At 37.2% G+C, this 19,605-nt stretch overlaps 1 protein-coding gene across 2 annotated transcripts in view; it reads right to left on the bottom strand.

The window, feature by feature from the left end:
- Positions 1 to 19,605, bottom strand: part of dpp10 (dipeptidyl peptidase like 10) — a 618,779-nt gene that overhangs the window by 57,570 nt on the left and 541,604 nt on the right. For both annotated transcript variants that reach the window (XM_030124182.1, XM_030124183.1), the window contains exons 12-14: positions 11,315 to 11,353; positions 5,223 to 5,330; positions 3,106 to 3,197 (exon numbers count right to left, since the gene is read on the bottom strand). In XM_030124182.1, coding sequence (XP_029980042.1) covers positions 3,106 to 3,197; positions 5,223 to 5,330; positions 11,315 to 11,353 — 239 coding nt within the window. The remainder of the gene's footprint in view (positions 1 to 3,105; positions 3,198 to 5,222; positions 5,331 to 11,314; positions 11,354 to 19,605) is intronic.

Genomic DNA, 19,605 nt, shown 5'->3' with positions numbered 1-19,605 from the left:
GACGAGTCGAGTCTTCTGAATGGCTCTTTTCAGTGAATGATAAGAACCGATTCATTGCGAGCCGTTCATTTACATACCGTTCTTATATTCAAATTGCCCACACTGCCTTCATGCTTCACCTGTGTGTCCATGATTCTGAGTTGTCCACGCTGCCTTCACCTGAACGACTAATGACATGTCAGAGTTTGAGTTGTCCCAGCACACCCCATGCACTTGAATGCAGCTACGTACGCAGCTAATTTAGAGGAGGAGTTATCAATGAGAGTCTGACTGACTGGACTGAAGATATTTACTGCTGTATCAGGGAGGAGTGACTGAAAAAAGTGGAGATGTGGGATTAACTGGAGGAGCATCTTCTTCCTATAAATGCAGATATGCACTTATGTGGTGGAAAAGCCAGGCCCTGGTGGACCCCAGCCTCACCACAGTTATGGTATTCAGTACCTGTCTGCTGTTCTACTCTATGCAACGGGCTGTGAAACACGCTCAAAAATTAGTTTCCTTTTACATATTTGAAGGTTTTTCAAAAAAGTAATGCAATAATTACTTTCCCTGGTAACTAATCACATTTATGAAGGAGTAATTCTGTTACTAATTCAATTACTTTTTGGGAAAAGTCATTAGTACTTATAACTAATTAGTTTTTTCAAGTAATTTGCCCAACACAGCTGAAATGACACTTTAAACTTCACTGACCCAAAATGAAACCAAATGTTAACAATACTACTACTTATCGATAATGCTTATCCATCTGATAACACTGGTCTACAAGGAAAATGCTTCCAGAATAAAAGTAATGAAATTTTACCACATGAGAGTCACTGATAAAGAAAAATCAAGTAAAAAATGCTGGTTGGCTGAACTTTCCAAGATACAGCCTTGGGTCAAAATGTGAAATTCAAGAATTAACGAGAGAATGGGTTTGACTCAAAAGGAATATTTGTCTCAGAGCTACAAGATCTACTTCAAAACACTGTCTGCATGAGAATACATTCACTTTACAGGTTCTATTTGGTGGAAGATTTATAAAACTATGATATAAATGTACATAAACCAATATATATGTGTAATAACACTTAATCATATACCTTGAAAACATCAGCAAACCGGCACTTTTATCATTTATTTTCCAATTAATCTTATTAAAATACATAACATTTAGCTCATTTAATCTCTGAAGCAAATCATTTCTAAAAAATTGTAGACCAGTGTAACACATGTTTGTATTAATAGTGACATGATTTACGCAACTAGTGAGTTCAGCTGCGGCTGTAGCATCTGGAGGTTTAGAGAGTTGGAGATCAATATATGGCATCATAAGATGGATCCTTGTGGCCTAGGCTGCTTTAATTCTGGGTACTTTAATTATCGTATTGATAATAAATTGTCTAGTATATATTGTACAAACTGCTGTTCTAATTTTGTGTCTTAATAGAGGGTATTTGGTATATACACTACCGGTTAAAAGTTTTAGAACACCCCAGGTTTTCCAGTTTGTATTGAAATTCAAGAAGTTCAAGTTCAATGAACAGCTTGAAATGGTACAAAGGTAAAAGGTGAACTGCTAGAGGTTAAAAAAAAAAAAAAAAAAGGTAAGGTTAAACAAAACTGAAAAATAATGTACATTTCAGAATTATACAAAAAGGTGAACAAGAAATGGGTTAACAACTTAAAGCAGTTCTGAAGCAATGGAGGTTGATCAAGCCTCCAAAGTTGGTGCTACCAATTCCTACAGTTGTCCCAGCGTTTCTGAAATTCCTTCCAACCCCCTCTGTCTGCATAAAAGTAGTGTTGGAACACACTTTGGTACCAGACCGTTATAAGCATTATTTGAAAATATTTTCATAATTTCATGTTATTTTTTTTTGCACTAAAACAAAAAGAAAAATTATGGAGTGGTCATTATTTATCAGGTATTATGATAATATGTTACTGGTCCGGTCCACTGGAGGCTGGACTGAATGTGGCCCCTGAAAGAAAATGCATTCAACGCCCCTGTTTTACAGCAACACCGCTGCACTGCTGCCTTCAAGAAAACAACTGACTGAGGAAGAAGAAGGTGTAGGCTCTGGACTGGCCTGATGGTGTTCCCACTTGACCCACTAGAGCAGGGGACTCAAACATGCCAAATACGGCCCGCCAAAGGTTCCAATCTGGCCCATGGGATGAATTTGCAAAGTGCAAAAATTCCACAGTCAAGGCTGTGGAACTCATTTTAGTTCAGGTTCCACATACAGACCAATATGATCTACAGTAAAATAACAGCATATTAACCTCAAAAAATAATGACTCCATATTTTCTTCTGGGTTTGATGTGAAAAAAAAAAAAAAAAAACTACATTATAATTATATAAATAATGAAAACTTCAAATTTTTATCATTATTTTAGTGCAAAAAATAACATTAAATTATGAAAATATTTACTATTTCAAACTATCCTGTAACAATTAAATGTGAATAACCTGAACAAATATGAACAACCTGAAATGTCTAAAGAAAATTAAGCACAATGTTAACAGTTTTTTGCCTGTTACTAAGTGTTTAGTGTCTTTGTAGATCCGATCCATAACGCACATGTAGAAATAATAAGTTGAGGCATAATATTGTTAAAATTGCACTTATTTTTCGTAACAAATGTCAGTTTTTTCAGGTTATTCACATCTTTTTTGTTAGGATGGTTTATAAAAGTAAGTATTTTCATAATTTAATGGGGGGTTTTTGCACTAAAACAAAGACAAAAATTTGGAGTTGTCATTAATTATAGGTTATTATGCTATTATTTTATTGGTCCGGCCCACTGCAGATCAAATTGGGCTGAATGTGGCCCCTGGGAGAAAATGAGTTCGAGAGCCCTGCACTAGAGAATGTGTGGAGCATCTAAAAACACAAAATACAACAGCAAAAACCTTGAACTGTTGGAAACCAGAAGACTTGTTTGCAGCAAGAATGGAGCTAAATTTCTCCTGAAACACTTGTTATTTTTAATATCACTGCTTTTTTTTTTCACCTCATAGGGCTATTTAATGACTCATGCAAAGCTCCTTATTTTGGGTTTAGTTTTACTTTTTCTAAGATGCTGTTTGAATAAAAGCAGGTCAGACTTACAGGTTGTCAGTGTTCTCGTCATAGGCTATGATCTTGGTCACCTCCCAGTTTCCTGACGTTAGATGTCGGACTTCGTTTTGATCTGCTCTGAACTGAGATGAACCAAAGAGAGGGAGAAAGAAAAGCTCATTTATTTGATGTATTTTTGTCCTTCCTTTTATGTATCTGTGTGTGTATGTGTTCAGAGGCACAGCTGGAGGCCTGTAACATTGTGGAATAAAGCAGCCGATCTTTAGGAAACGTTCGAGCTGGAAGGAAAACAACGTTTAGATCTAAATGCTTGTAGATTGGGAATGAAGGCAGAAATGTGTATAAAGACATAAATCAGTAAGGTGTAAGAGATAAACATGTTCAGTAGTGCTTTCACTTAACCCACAAAGACCCAAACAGCCACAGTCAATTAAAACCATCTACTGATCTAAACTGTTTAATACCTGTTGATCCACTAATCCTATCAATACATGTAAATAACTAGTGTAAAATACAATTGATTGTTTTTTCATGGTCATAAGACATGACCCATCCGTAGTTACTGTGGAAACACCGTAATCTTCTCAAACATTGATTCACCAGTAAAACCCATGGAGTTGGATCACACTTGCTTTCATGTTCAGTTAATGAAATCTTTGATGAAATCTTTGCGGTTGTATTGCAGTACTTTTACAAGTATGAGTACAAGTACACACGCTGAGTATCAGACCCTGTTGAGCCGCATTCTGTAATAAATTCCCATTATGTAATAAAAGTTCAAAATGTAATAAGAATGTCACGTTATCTTGTAATAAAGCCGCATTATGTATTAAACTGATGCATTGTGTAATAAACTACGTCTAACGCATTATGTAGTACATTTTTTCACATTATGTAGTCAGTTATTACAATTTGAGAAATTTATTACAAAATGCACTTGACACATTTTTATATAAAAAAAAAAAAAAAGTAATAACATGGTTCATTTTGTAATAACAATCCAAATTAATATAATTTCAGAGCAATTTAGAAGAAATTAGTCACAGGAGCTACAGGTAATATAATCAGAACTATAACCGCACAGTTTAAAGATGAATTTAGCACATTACATTTTCCTGAAAATAAAAATGTGTCAAGTGCATTTTGTAATAAACTTCTCATATTGTAATAACTTACTACATAATGCGAAAAAATTTACTACATAATGCATTGAGGTAGTTTATTACAAAATGTGTCAGTTTATTACATAATGTGGCTTTATTACATGATGACGTGACATTCTTATTACATTTTGGACTTTTATTACATAATGGGAATTTATTACATAATGCGGCTCAACAGACCCGATATCAGATACTGGTATCGGTGCATCCCTAACAGAAAGTGTTATTTAATTCAGTGCAGTGCTATTATTTATTCCTAGTGTGAAATTCAGTTTGCTGACAACCAAAATAAAAATAGAATTTTGGGAGAAAAAAACCTCTCGTCTCTTCTTCTATTCTGTTTACGCCCAAAACACAAACCGAAACCATGGCCAAGAACCGAGGTACGAACTGAATCATGTGATACCTGTACTGTTGCACCCCTAATGAACAGCTATATCATCAGTCAATTAAGTACAGGAAAATAAATGGTTTTGGCTGAAAAAACACAAAATACAGAGGATAGTAGTATAATAAATGGAGATAAACCACTTAAGAAAGGTTAAATCTAGAGAAAAATTAATTTAGGAACTGCCATAAAAGTGCTGCTGGGTCTTTCTGGGTTTATTTCAGTGTATGGTTTCATATACATGTGAGGTTCTTGAATTATTACTAGACACAAATAATTTTTCAGGTACTTTGTGAATCTCACTGGAAGCTGAAATAAGTAATAAAAAAAAAAAAAAAATCAATGACAGCACTTCATTTAACAGTTCAACAGCAGCATGACAAAGAGGAGCTGTGAATAATTCCCTTAATTTTCTGTTCAACTCTTTGAGCACACAAGGCTGCATCATAAATAAAACCACTCTATTAAAGTGGTGGCAATACACACCATCCCAGCATCTGTCCTGTCAGAGCCAGAGAGCTCAAACCGATCCCATGGGTCTGGAAACTGGATTAACAGAAACAGAAACACAGTTCACTGTTCAGTTTTATCGTCACCTGTGTGGTAAACATGGCGATGTGATGAAACTCTCCACGTCCTCCTTGTTTGACCGGTACAGTCAGGAAGAATCTGCTGCTGTCCTTGGAGAACACAGGTTCCTGGTTCTGCAGAACAGACACAAAGTTCTATCAACCAGGCTGGATGGGAACACACCGGACACATGGTCTGAAACAACCACTGTAAACGTTTTAGAGAGCTTTTTTATAGACTCTCATAGATACACACACTGTTAATATTGCTCATATTCATAGATATACATACTGTTATTTAGTGATGTAGTTCCCAAGACTGGTTGTGGTCTCAATTTTTTGTGGTCTCAGTCTTGTCACGAACTCAACTCATGTGGTCTCAGTCTGGTCTCAGCCTTGCTTCTCTTTGGTCTCGGTCTTGTCTCGGTCTCGACTTTCTTTGGTCTCGGTCTTGTCTTGGTATCGACTCTCTTTGGTCTCGGTCTTGTCTTGGTCTTGTCTCGGTCTTGACTCTCTTTGTCTCGGTCTCGGTCTTGTCTCAGTCTCGACTCTCTTTTTTCTCAGTCTCATATCGGCCTCAACTCTCTTTGGTCTCAGTCTCGACTCTCTGTGGTCTCAGTCTTGTCTCGGTCTCTACTGTCATTGGTCTCAGTCTCGACTCTCTTTGGTGTCAGTCTCAACTCTCTTTGGTCTTGGTCTTGTCTTGGTCTCGACTCTCTTTGGTCTTGGTCTTGTCTCAGTCTTGACTGTCTTTTGTCTCAGGTTGGACTATGTTTGGTCTCGGTCTTGTCTTGGTCTGGACTCTCTTTGGTCTTGGTCTTGTCTCAGTCTTGACTGTCTTTTGTCTCGGTCTGGACTCTCTTTGGTCTCGGCCTTGTCTTGGTCTTGACTGTCTTTGGTCTTGGTCTTGTCTCAGTCTTGACTGTCTTTTGTCTCAGGTTGGACTATGTTTGGTCTCGGTCTTGTCTTGGTCTGGACTCTCTTTGGTCTTGGTCTTGTCTCAGTCTTGACTGTCTTTTGTCTCGGTCTGGACTCTCTTTGGTCTCGGCCTTGTCTTGGTCTTGACTGTCTTTGGTCTCGGTCTTGTCTTGGTCTTGTCTCGGTCTTGACTGTCTTTGGTCTCGGTCTTGTCTCAGTCTTGACTGTCTTTGGTCTCGGTCTTGTCTTGGTCTTGTCTCGGTCTTGACTGTCTTTGGTCTCGGTCTTGTCTCAGTCTTGACTCTCTTTGGTCTCGGCCTTGTCTTGGTCTTGACTGTCTTTGGTCTCGGTCTTGTCTTGGTCTTGTCTCGGTCTTGACTGTCTTTGGTCTCGGTCTTGTCTCAGTCTTGACTGTCTTTGGTCTCGGTCTCCACTCTCTTTGGTCTCAGTCTTGTCTCGGTCTCGACTCTCTTTGGTCGCGGTCTTGTCTTGGTATCGACTCTCTTTGGTCTCGGTCTTGTCTTGGTCTTGTCTCAGTCTTGTCTTGGTCTTGACTCTCTTGGGTCTCGGTTTTGTCTCAGTCTCAACTCTCGTTGTCTTGGTCTCGACTGTCTTTGGTCTCGGTCTTTTCTCAGCCTCTACTCTCTCTCTTATTAGACCATCAAAAATCATCAAAAACAATGGTTATGCAATCAAGTACTAACTCCTGTGTGTATCATGTGACTAAAACAGACAGAAAAGAAAACATGGAATGCCTAAAAACACTGTTTTTGTCAGTACAATGCCATAGATATTGATGGAAGAACTGAAGTGATTTTGGTTATTATCAAGAAAACATGGAAAATGGATAGATATCAGCTCTGAAATTAAATTCTTATGAGCTATTTTTGTTGTTATCATTATATTTATCCAAACAAATGTACCTTTCGTTGTACCAGGCATTAAAATGAACAAGAAATTGAAGAAAACAAGGGTGGTCTAATACTTTTTTCTGTGACTGTAAATACATGAAATTAATTAAAAGAGTAATTTCATTTAACTGTTTTAAAGAAAAAAACGTACATCAAATTGTCCAACACTCTACACACTCACACACTGTAAATATTTTTTCCAGCCAGTACTGTATATTAGTTTAAAGTACGAACGCAGAGTAAATATCTCCCATCAACACTAACTCTGCCTCAGATGGAGAGAATTTACCCAGAAAGCTTTTGGTGTTTCCAATAAAGCGCAGTAGATCTTTGATGCCCATATGTGATACTCTTACATAAAACTCTGTTAGCGAAAGCCCTCTGTCTGCACTCACACAACGTCACACTCAGTAAATGAGCATCTTGCAGATTAGACAGTTAACAAAGACCGGTGATGGAGCATGCCAAGATTATCAAAATGGTTTAATTACCCAACAGTACAGCCAAACATGTACAGCTGCAGGGCTATACGATCAAATCCTGCCAGAACTTTTTCTCCTTGTGCTTTCCAACTCTCTGGGCAAATAACACCTCTAAAAGCTGAGTGGAATTTTGAAAAACAAAATAAATGGAGCCAAAAAGGAGCATTTTTCAGTTCATATGCCTCTTTTTTTAACCACAGGTGCAGTGTCTGGGTTTGGACTGGGTCACTTTCATTTAAATCAGGTTACCAGATTTATTTATTTATTTTTTTTATGCAAGTATGTTCATGAAAGTCCTGCAATTATCAAGCAAATATAGAAGTCAGTACAGAAACAAGGTCAGTAAATGAAACAGGAGATTTTATGGTTATGAACGGCAGGTGTCAACCTTGTCGTCAATGTTTAAAAGTACATTTCCCCTAGCCAGCATGTTCATGTGGGCCCCAGAAGGGTTACAAATGGATTGCATATAAGGGTCTCATGTGGGTTTGTCCGCAGTTTCCATGGTGACCCCACATGTGTTTGCCCATATCAGAATCAGAATCTCTTTACTACCTCCGCCAGGAGGTGTTGTGATCACTTTGCTTTGTTTGTTTGTTTGTTTGTTAGCAACTTTATGGGAAAACTATTACAACCATCTTTACCAAATTTTACCCACAGATAGGCCTAGGCCCTGAGATGAACCCATTAAATTTTGGGCCAAGTAGGCCAAAGTTCAAGGTCACAGCAAGGTCACAAAATCTCAAATTTTCCTATCTCTAATCATTGAGCAATTTTCAAAAATTCATAAAAAAATTCAAAACGACTTCAATTAGCCTCCAATTTGATACACCCGTAGCTTATAACAATATCTTGAATCTGGCACAAAATTGTCCACATCCACTGTGGAATGTGAACTCTGTGGACATTTCAATTTAACACTGAAAATCCCATTTACGACACATTTTTCATTTACATATGTTTCTATCTGGTTTATATATGTTTCTATGTGGTTACCTCTGCCAAGGAGGTTATGTTTTTGCCAGGGTTTGTTTGTTTGTTTGTTTGTTTGTTGGTTGGTTGGTTGGTTGGTTAGTTAGCAAGATAATTCAAAAAGTTATGGATGGATTTTCATGAAAGTTTCAGAAAATGTTGATACTGGCACAAGGAACAAATAATTAAATTTTGGTGGTGATTGGGGGGGGGGGGGGGCAGATCTGTCTTGGCGGAGGTCTGCGCTCTCCGAGTGCTTTTCTGCTTGTCATTGTACCAAGTACAACAAAACTGAGGTAAAGCTCTCAGGTTCAGTGCAAGAATTTACAGACAGACAACAAATATCAGTAAAACAACAACAAATATCAGTAAAAGGCACAGTTATTTACATTAAAAAATAAAAAGTATTGCAAACTAAGATATTTGTAAAATATAGAATTTAGGTAGTGCAAATGGCCTGTGAAGTTGTGCATATGACATGAAAGATAAATATTGTGGGATAAATAGTGTGAAGAATTAAAAAAAAAAAAAGATATATTCAGATCTCTGACTCTGATTCTGATTTGGGCAAACACATGTGGGGCCACCATGGAAACTGCAGACAAATCCAAATGGAACCCTTATATGCAGCCCAAATGTAACCCTTCTGGGCCCACATGGACATGCTGGCTGGGTATATGGTGAAAATCTGCCCAAAGCATTCTGTACTTTCACAGGCTGCAAGAAGATGTTAATGAGCCTATTTTATTTGTGTCATTAATTGACTTTTCACCATCTTACGGTCAGTACATTTTATTAATTTGTGTTTACAGTGAACCACATGGGCCCAAACAAACCCCCTCTTACTGCTGTGCCTGTATTTGCATCATTAGATACAGGATGTCAGAAAAGATTACAGCCCACTGTAAAGATACCAGTGGAAGGTCAAACACAGAAACCCACATTACTTGGAAGATTAAATTGGTTTTACAAACATACAGTACATAGAGGACTTCCGGTCAGAGCTGGCCCCCTCTATAAGTGAACCCAGTGACTGCTTAGGGCCCCACAACCACCAGGGGGCCCCAAACTTATATATCATGTCATTTGATTTGTTGATGATCTGGCAACGCCAAACAGCAATGAAAACCTGGCAACCCAGGATGAAGCGATTAGTCAGTTTGTTGGAGCTAGAGGCCGATAAACATAAGAAGAAAAAAGTTGCAGAAAAAAAGAAAGACGTCTCTCAAGGTAATGTGAAATACATTTTTCCATGAACACATAATGACAACAAATGCTTCATGGTAACACTCGGCGGAGTGTTTGAGCGCTGTCTTTTTAGTGTTCGGCGACAATCTAATGCGGTTCCCATGACATCCTGAGTCATTGTCACTACCGCTTTCAACTAAAAAACTATGCTATGCCAAACGCATTTTTGTTGGGGGGGGGGGGTGTCCTGGCCAAGACAGCAGCAGCAGAAGTTACACAAAATGGAAATCACAGCCATACTTCCACACTACTGTACATAACCACAATGAAAGTCAGTACTAAAAACAAACTTAAAACTGATAAGAACACACATATAAAACATCACCATTACTTTAAAAGGTACAAAAAGTATAAGAACAATGTTTCTTAAAAGGATCTCAAAGCTGAACCCAATTCAATCAGTTAGAAAAAAACATCTACATCCACATTTGTCCTTTTCCCACTGACTTAAAATGACTTTGAATGTATTAATTGTCACTATGTTAAAATATAAATCATCTGTTTGTATAGCCGGTGAGCTTTTGACATGAATTAGAGTTGTAATTCAGAGTGAAATTATTTTGTGTTTACAGATGTAAGGTACCCCCCCCCCCCCCCCGCCAACTTGTCTTGCTTAGGACCGCCACATGAATAGGGCCGGCCCTGCTTCCGGTTAACAGGCACATGGAATAGGCTATTCAAATATATGATGAGGTCCAGGCTTATTATCCAGAGCATACTGAGGTGGACAGACTGATTATTGCAATGCACTCATAGGAGCAAGATGAATACACTCAGCTGGGCTTGAGCCAAATAGTGAATTCAGCAAATGGACCTCGTCATCCGTCCACTTATAAGAACTTCTCTTGTTTGCTCCATTTTCCAAATAATCAAAACACAATTAACCCTTTCATGCATGAATTATGAGAACATTAATCAAGATTTGTGAGGTGCAAAAGTGTCCACTCAGGTCGATACCAATGAGTTTAATTTTTGAAGCAAAGAAACATGTATTTACTGATATACTGTGTGAAAACTATGAAATAAAAACATTTTTAATGCGGCTAATCTGATGTTTTCTCATATTTTAACATACTCTAAAACTAGTTATTACTCACTTCATGGAGATAATATGCCAAAAAAAAACCAAAACACTTTGTTAAAAAACAAAACAAAACTGTTAACAATCTATAACAATCATCAAGTTTTAGTCAGGTTTATCAAGAACAGCAAAGTTACAGTTATGATATGAATTGCAGTGTTTGGGATGGTGCATAAGTGTCCGCTGTGTTGGCTGATATGGAAAGTGAAGAAATGGAACGAACAAGTTTGCAGCCGTACATAATGACCACTACAAGTTCCACCAATCAGTGTTCTTTAGCACACAGCCCCGCCCCCAAGAATTCTGGCCAATCTGAAAAATCCCACCGGGAACTTTTTTCAAGGAAAGTTTGGGGTCAAGACAATGGTTTTTGCCTGGGGATTTTTAGTGGAAACAAACTGAGGTTTTTCTAAGTTAATGGTAAAGTCAAAATCCCTGGAAAACTTCCTGTGGGTTAGGGTTAGGGTTAGGAAAAGAGCTCCAGACTAAAAAACAGAGGAGACTTACCTGCTTGGAAAGCCACAGTTCTGAGCTTTCTTCATGTCTCTGAAAAAGATAAGAAAGCCAATAATCAGGTAGGTTCTCAGTAAACCAGTTTAACAAGTTCTTTTTTTTTCCCAAAATGAATCTTCTTAATATAATCCAAGTATGACTATTTACTAAACTGTATTTTGTAATTGTTGCTAAAAACACTTCACATTGCAAAGACATTTCAGAGAGGATTCCACTGATTTGGTTCTCACTAAGATAAAAAAAAAACAAAAAACAAAACAAAACTTAGATTTAGAAGTGTTAGATAACTTATCTTGTTTTAAGTGTTAATTTCTTATTTAAGTGTTCATACATCTGCAGACATGCTTATTTCTCGATTTAACTATCTTAACTCGGAAATCTTGCCCAGTGAAATTATCTTGCTGCATGGACAGATATTTCACTTGTTTTGAGTTCCTTTTTCCTCTGATTTAGTGTTTTTATCTTGTTTTTAGACACCTTTTTTTGCAGTGATGACACTCGTTGATTCTGGTGGCCAGTGTTCATCTGTCGTCTGCTGGTTACAGCTACAGACACACTGTGTGACTGCAGCTACAGTCCAATCCGATCTGTATCAGTAATGCCAAGACCAGTTCAATATGCCACCAAGTACTTATTAAAGCGTCTTTCCTGAATCTCCATTCATCCCATACTGCTGCTTGACCCCTTGGCATCAATTTCCAATGTCTGGGGATCTCAATAGGGTGTCAGATGGCATCGGTGTAAATCCTGACATGCTGGAAATTGTCAACATGGGCCTGATGACATAGTTAAGTATCAAAACCATAAATCTACACACAGGAGACCAGGATCCAAGCCAGCCACAGAAGGAGACTGAGATGTTTTGGCTTAGATTCTGGATGGCTATCATAGTGTCCATTGTTAAATACAGTCTATAATGAAAACTGATGCAATACAACGAATAAAAACACCATGGTACCAACATCCGCTATCGGTCCAATTGTTATTTTAGCTATCGGTATTGGTCCTGAATATCAGGATTGGCACATCCCTCATTTCAAGTAATAAAAGAACTGTTGGTCTCATTCTATTTTAAAAAAAATTAAACCATGTCTTAAATATTTTTCGCTGGAATTGCAATACAATTTAAGGAAAATATCACCTTCTCAAGTCAATGTGTTTAAAAACCTGCATCACACCCAATTCACACGTCTGCTGTTACTTTGTGTAATGACCATGCATCTGAAATGTTAAATATAGGTCATATAAGTGCATACATTGGTGTATGACCTGTGGTATATGGTGTATAGAGTGGGAATCGATAAGAATTTAACTATTCTGATTCCATTATCGATTTTGGTTATTGATCCAATTCCTTATCCTTATTCCTCTTATTGATTCTCATTGGGTGAGGGAATAAAAGAGTACAAACGGGTGTTTGCATTAACTGTCTTTTGTATTTCCATCTATGCACAGAAAATATTACATATACAGCATGTACAAATAATAAGAACAGATGATGCTGGGCCCGGTTTGGTGGTGGTGGTGGGGGGGGGTACAGTGAAAGTGAAACAAAAAATGCTTGACAGTTTGACTCGGCTCATTTCCCGTTGTTGTGCACCCCATTTCCTTTCCCCTACCTTCAGAAACTTGTATTTGAGGGGGTACAATGTTTGTTGCCCACACTGGAACCAGAACTGGGCCCAGATGAGGGCATGGTGTTCACTCTGCTGTAGATTCACAAGTGTCACTAAGTAGCGAATCAAATGAATCACATGCTGTGGACAAATGTTTGAGTAGATTGGAGGGATTCCACTCTTTTGAAGAAATGGAATTTTTGCAATTGTTCCAGTGGACCTGGTGTCGTCGTTTTAGACCGTTTCTGTCTCAATGCTATGTTGGCTACGTTCTGACCAAAAAAATGCAGCGTTCGCGTGACGTCATCACGTATGTGCAACAAAGGTGGAATCGATAAGCAGAGTCATTAATCAGGTATGCAAACGATTCCAAGGAATCGAACGACTGAGATCCGATTCTCAAAAAGAACTGGTTCTCGATTCCCATCCCTAATGGTGTGCATTGGTATACTTTGGTATACACACACCTATACTACTATGTAATGTGGCGGTATTTGGGATATTTTGTAAAATATTTCAAGTTAAACAAATCATAATGTGGTCTTTCCTATACAAGATATGATACAAAAAAATATGGTTATATTTAATAAATGTTGCTCTCTCTTTGGTAGGGTTGTTTTAACTCTGCAGAGAGATTATTATGAACCCCTTTATTACAGTATTTTGCTTTTGGCTTCAACATGCCGCTAGATACACCATCCCCAATCTGAACCCTTTTTATTCGCATGAACAGAATTGGAAGCTGGAGATATGGCAGAGGAGACTGGATCATGTTTCCAGGCTTGAACTGATCCACCTTTTGGCTGGGGCTGATGTGTTTGTTTGTGCTAATCACACCAAATCAGCACATGCTTAACTAGAGAATGGCCTGTTGAGCTGCACAGCTTAGCTGCTCTGGATTATCCAAAAATGGAGGGGCAGTGAAAGGATTTGATCCCAGCAGATGTGATTAGATCTTTTAAGCTTTCTCCTACTGAAAAGACATGTTACTTGAAGAACCTGCTCATTATGATCCACGTAAAGTGACATGAGGAACTCGCTCAGTAGTGATGTTGGATGGAATGAAGACACCTGTGGATTAAACACCTGTCTGTTTTTACCCTAACAACAGCCTTTTCAAAGCTCTAACTAAGACTTTGTGACAAAACCGAACCAAACCTCAGCATGGTCACAACCAAGGTTATAATAGTTTTGGATTTTTCATTATAGTTTAGTTTTATTTAGTTTTGACCTTTTTTCCCTCTAATTCAGTTAGTTTTAATTAGTTTTTAGAGCAGGTTTGCTAGTTTTAATTGGTTTTCATTTTTTCCTAAATGCTTAGTTTTAGTTTAGTTCTAGTATTAGTTTTAATTTATTTTTTTTTATAACTTTTATCTTCCTCGCTGTCGTGTTCAAATAAATCCCAGACAGGACTCTGCTGCTTTCTCCCAACTTTAGTCTCCATGTTTCCAGGTAGACTGGGGAAGAAAAGACGACTCTAAACCACAAGTGATGAGAAGTGACGTACTGTATGGTGCCACTAGCTAAAATTGCTCAAGTGAAATAAATCAATTTCATTTCAATCCAACGCTGACAAAGACTAAAACAAAGGGAATTTTATCCATAATTTTTTTAAAATATATTTTAGTTAGTTTTGTAAACAAACAATACAGTTTCAGTTAGTTATCATTTTTTCTTTTAATTATAGTTTTTATTTATTTCAGTTAACAAACATGTTTTTTTCGATTCTAGTTTTTGTCATTTTGTTAATTTTCGTTAACGATAATAACCTTGGTCACAACCTGAATGCAATAGAGATATAATCAGTGAGGGATCCAGAAAAAAAATGTTAGGGGCCCCAGGAGAATGGTGGGGTCCAGGGTCGGAGTCTCAGTGGGGGTTTAAGGGGGTGAAGCGAAGCAAAATTAACATTATAAATGCTTCAAATCACATAAAACTATTTCTATTGTTATTATTATTATTATTATTATTATTATTGTCATTATCATACACTAATAAAATGAATACAGCTTAACCTCACTAATGTGACCACTGCTGGAACTAAAGCAGAGTTGGCTTTAATAAGGTTGGCCTCAGTTATGGGATTGAATTCCAAATAATTTAAAATTAGACTCACAAGGATACAGTAGAGGTTTAGGTCTATGTTTGACACCTTTGTTCCACAGCAGCTAAAAACATATTTAATATTCAGTCCGTACAGTTCTGCAGTTCCTACTGTATAATAATACATTCCATACTTTCTGTGGCTGCCCATTTGTTTTCATGCAGCGAGGTCATAGTAGTTTTGGATTTTTCATTATAGTTTAGTTTTATTTAGTTTTGACTGTTTTTTTTCTCTAATTCAGTCAGTTTTAATTAGGTTTTAGAGCAGGTTTGCTAGTTACCTTACCAGCCGACAGGCTGTAAGCTATTGTCATCATGCAGCGTCTGTCGTCGTCTGTTGTTGTCTGTCGTCTGTTACAAAAATTTCAATCGTATTCTTCTCTGAAACTACAATTCCGATTGACTTCAAACTTGGTATACAGCTTCTTTATGATGATGTCAACAAAAGTTAGTGAAATTATTTAGATCCGGCCCTGATTCTGGATTTGGTGTGACTTTGAAAAATGTCCCCATTATAAGCGATACGAAGTGGATTGATGCAATAACTCAGTAAATATAAATGACATCAAGTTGGAATTTGAATTTTTTACAGATCTGATTAGAATACGACCAAAACATGGGCTATTTCTGTAATATAATAAATACACAGAACTGGGTGATAATAAATGGCATCTGGATACATTTCCCAAAGCTTTTAATTTGGCCGGTAAGCTACAGGGCCATTGGTCCTATTTTTAATGCTGGGGCGAGGAGGTGAGCAGAAGAGAATCGGAGGGTGCGGGAGGGGGCATGAGGCTGAAGTAGGTCGATGAGGTGGGGTGGGGGGGCTGGTGTTGGAGGGCTTTGTGGGTGAGGAGGAGGATCTTGAATGTTATTCTATATTTGACAGGGAGCCAGTGGAGGTGTTGGAGGACGAGGGTGATGTGTTCACGTAATCGGGTGTGGGTGAGGAGATGGGCGGCAGAGTTTTGAGTTTTGAGGGTAAACCATAGAGAAGGCTATTGCAATAGTCGAGTCTGGAAGTGATAAAAGTGTAAATGAGTGTTTCAGCTACATTGTCCACATTATGAAACACTACTTTACTGGTGGTAGTTTAAGAAAATAAATCTACAAACTCGGCCTCTCTACACCAGTTTTCATCCATCTAACTTCACATTTTCCTGTGATTCTAAGATCGCAGCTACTCTGAAAATAAAGCCATTTAACATGTTTTGTTACTGCCTGCCTGTCTGCCTGCCTGTGCTTAACAGTTAAAAGCTTCATGAGTGTCATACAAAATACTCAACATACCTCCAATATCAGCTCAGGTCACAACAAGCACTTATTACTTTAAAAGATAAAGATGCTTCGAAATAACAAAGGCTTACAGAAAAGTTTAGGAAAAAAAAACAAGAGACAGCAAACACAAAAAAAAATGTTACCTTGAAAATCTAATCAGATATAACAACTCATGAGCCGTAACAAGACTTAATGAAATATAAATCTTGCAGAAGCGGCAGACTGAAATTTGATAAACACTTTAGCCTTAAGTGAAGAAAATTGGGAACATTATGCAGCATTGAACAGGTAATTACATTTCCATTTCTTCTCCCTTTATTTAACCATCAATAGACAAATAAAATGATAAATTACATGGTGGGGCCTGGCGAGAACTTGTTTGTAACCTAGTGAACATTGTGTCATAGCTCATTAAATGTAGTTCCAAGTTTCCAAATTGTATGGATGTGTAAAAATAAGATGGACTGAGATGGTTTAATGTGAAGCTGCTCAAGAAGTCAGTTCAATTTCAATGAGAAAATACAAAAAACATTGTTAATTTTACATTATACTTACTACATTATGAGCTTTAAACTGAATTATATGACATATTGAGAAGGTTAATGGTGGTTTTAATACATAAACACAATATAAATGGTCAAACTTGTCTTAAAAAATCTCATTTGTTTTCTGACAATGATCTGGAGCTGTTATGTTGCTGTTTGGATGCAATCAATAAAAAAAAAAAAAAAAAAAAAAAACTGATATAAATGTTTTACACCCACCATGGCTGGATGTGTGATAGTCTAATGTGTTAAAACAGCAAAGTCCCAAGGTGAGACAAGGCTGAATGATTGAGGCAGATGTAAAAATACTGTTACTGTTGACTGAATCTAAACAGTTTTCAGAGCAGTTCAGGTCTTCAGTCAGAAAGGACTGTATTATGGAAAGGTAATGTGGTGAAAATACATATACTGCATATGTGTAAACTGAGCTTTAAGGTGATAATCAGTGTTACGAGTAATATGTTACAAAAGCAATGCATTACACTAATAGATTACTTTTAGCTGTAACGCAGTACTGTAGGCATTACTAATCAATTTTCAGTAATATTTTACTCGGTACATGTTCAATAGCGCTTGCGTTACAACACACTTTTCACCTATAATTTAATTGCTCAAATGGAAAAGAAAAAAAAAAAGCAAGACTATGAGACCTTAAGTCACAGGTGTCAAACATGCGGCCTGGGGGTCAAATCCGGCCTGCTGAAGGGTCCAGTCTGGCCCATGGGATGAATTTGTGAAATGCAAAAATTACACTAAGATATTAACAATCCTTTTAGTTCAGGTTCCACATTCAGACAAATTCAATCTCAAGTGGGCAGGATTCAGTAAAATACAATCATAACAACATATAAATAATGAAAACTCCAAATTTTTCTCTTTGTAAATGTAAATATTTTCATGTATTTACACTAAAACAAAGTATAATTTCGCAAAAATGTGAATAACCTGAACAAATATAAACAACCTGAAATGTCTTCAGAGTTGTTTTTTTTTTTTTTTTAATTTTTATTTTAACAATATTCTGTCTGTTATTAAATGTTTTGTGTATTTGTAGATCCACTGTGATCTGTAAGTTATAATGTACATGTGTACTGCACAACTGAGGCATAATATTGTTATAATTACACTTATTTTTTCAGTTTTTTTCATGTTATTCCCATGTTTTGAAAGGATAGTTTGTAGATGTAAAACTTTTCATAATGTAAATCAACTTTTTTCGCTCTAAAACATAGAGAAAAGTTTGGAATTGACATTGTTAGGGTTATTATAATATTATTATTTTACTGGTTTGGCCCACTTCAGATCAAATTTAGCTGAATGTGGAACTGAACTAAAATGAGTTTGACACCCCTGCCTTAAGGAATCAAAAATGCATCAGTAAAGTTCTATTTCCTGTTGGTGTTCAGCCAATGGGTGAACACAGCAGAAGACAGTCCATTGTCCACATGTACGTATGCTCATTACTAACCCTAACCCTGCTTTACAGAAGCTAGTTAGCATGATCCCTGTGATCAGCAATGACAAGGTAAGATAACGTTTCTATGACTAGTTAGAATTCTTTATTGATTGCGGATTTATCTACCGGTGACCTCAGCACCCCCTGTTAGAACATGTCAAACGTTGAAAAAATGCAAGTGTTCCTGCTGGGATTCAAACATCATAGACCACTGCTTCCCAACCTTTTCAACATCACAAATTTCTGGCGACCCCAGACATTCAAAACGGAGACTGTTTTTTGCTAAAATTAATTTGTTTTTGATCATGTAATGGTTTGCTATACTACACTGAACAAAAATATAAATGCCACACTTTTGTTTTTGCTCCCATTTTTCATGAGCTGAACTCAAAGATCTAAAACTTTTTCTATGTACACAAAAGGCCAATTTCTCTCAAATATTGTTCATAAATTTGTCTAAATCTGTGTTAGTGAGCACTTCTCCTTTGTCCTTTGCTGAGATAATCCATCCACCTCACAGGTGTGGCAGATCAAGATGCTGATTAGAAAGCAGGATTATTGCACAGGTGTGACTTAGGCTGGCCACAATAAAAGGCCACTCTAAAATGTGCACTTTTACTGTATTGGGTGGTCCAGGGGGGTCAGAAAACCAGTCAGTATTTGGTGTGACCACCATTTTCCTCGCACAGTCTTCTTCATGAATTCTCTGAAACAGCTTTGGAGATGGCTTATGGTAGAGAAATGAACATTCAATTCACAGGCAAAAGCTCTGGTGGAGATTCCTGAAGTCAGCATGCCAATTTCATATTCCCTCAAAACTTGTGACATCTGTGGTATTGTGCTGTGTGATAAAACTGCACATTTTAGAGTGGCTTTTTATTGTGGCCAGCCTAAGGCACACCTGTGCAAAAATCCTGCTGTCTAATCAGCATCTTGATATGCCACACCTGTGAGGTGGATGGATTATCTCAGCAAAGGAGAAGTGTTCACTAACACAAATTTAAACAGATTTGTGAACAATATTTGAGAGAAATAAACCTTGTGTGTACACAGAAAAAGTTTTAGATCTTTGAGTTCAGCTCTTGAAAAATGGGAGCAAAAACAAAAGTGGAGCATTTATATTTTTGTTCAGTGTATGTTGTAAATAATCGTTAATTTTAGACGACATTTAGTCTATATAATGTATATTATAATGGACGGAGGCAGAAAATCCAGGTGTAGATTACTGCACAAAGTGAGAATTTTATTTTCCTTGGTCAGGATATGTACAGTCAGTCCAGCTTGGAT

The sequence above is a fragment of the Sphaeramia orbicularis genome, chromosome 21 (assembly GCF_902148855.1).
Source record: "Sphaeramia orbicularis chromosome 21, fSphaOr1.1, whole genome shotgun sequence".
NCBI lineage: Eukaryota > Metazoa > Chordata > Actinopteri > Kurtiformes > Apogonidae > Sphaeramia > Sphaeramia orbicularis.
The sequence above is the reverse complement of the archived record's forward strand: the minus strand, read 5'-3'. Positions and strand labels throughout refer to the sequence as shown.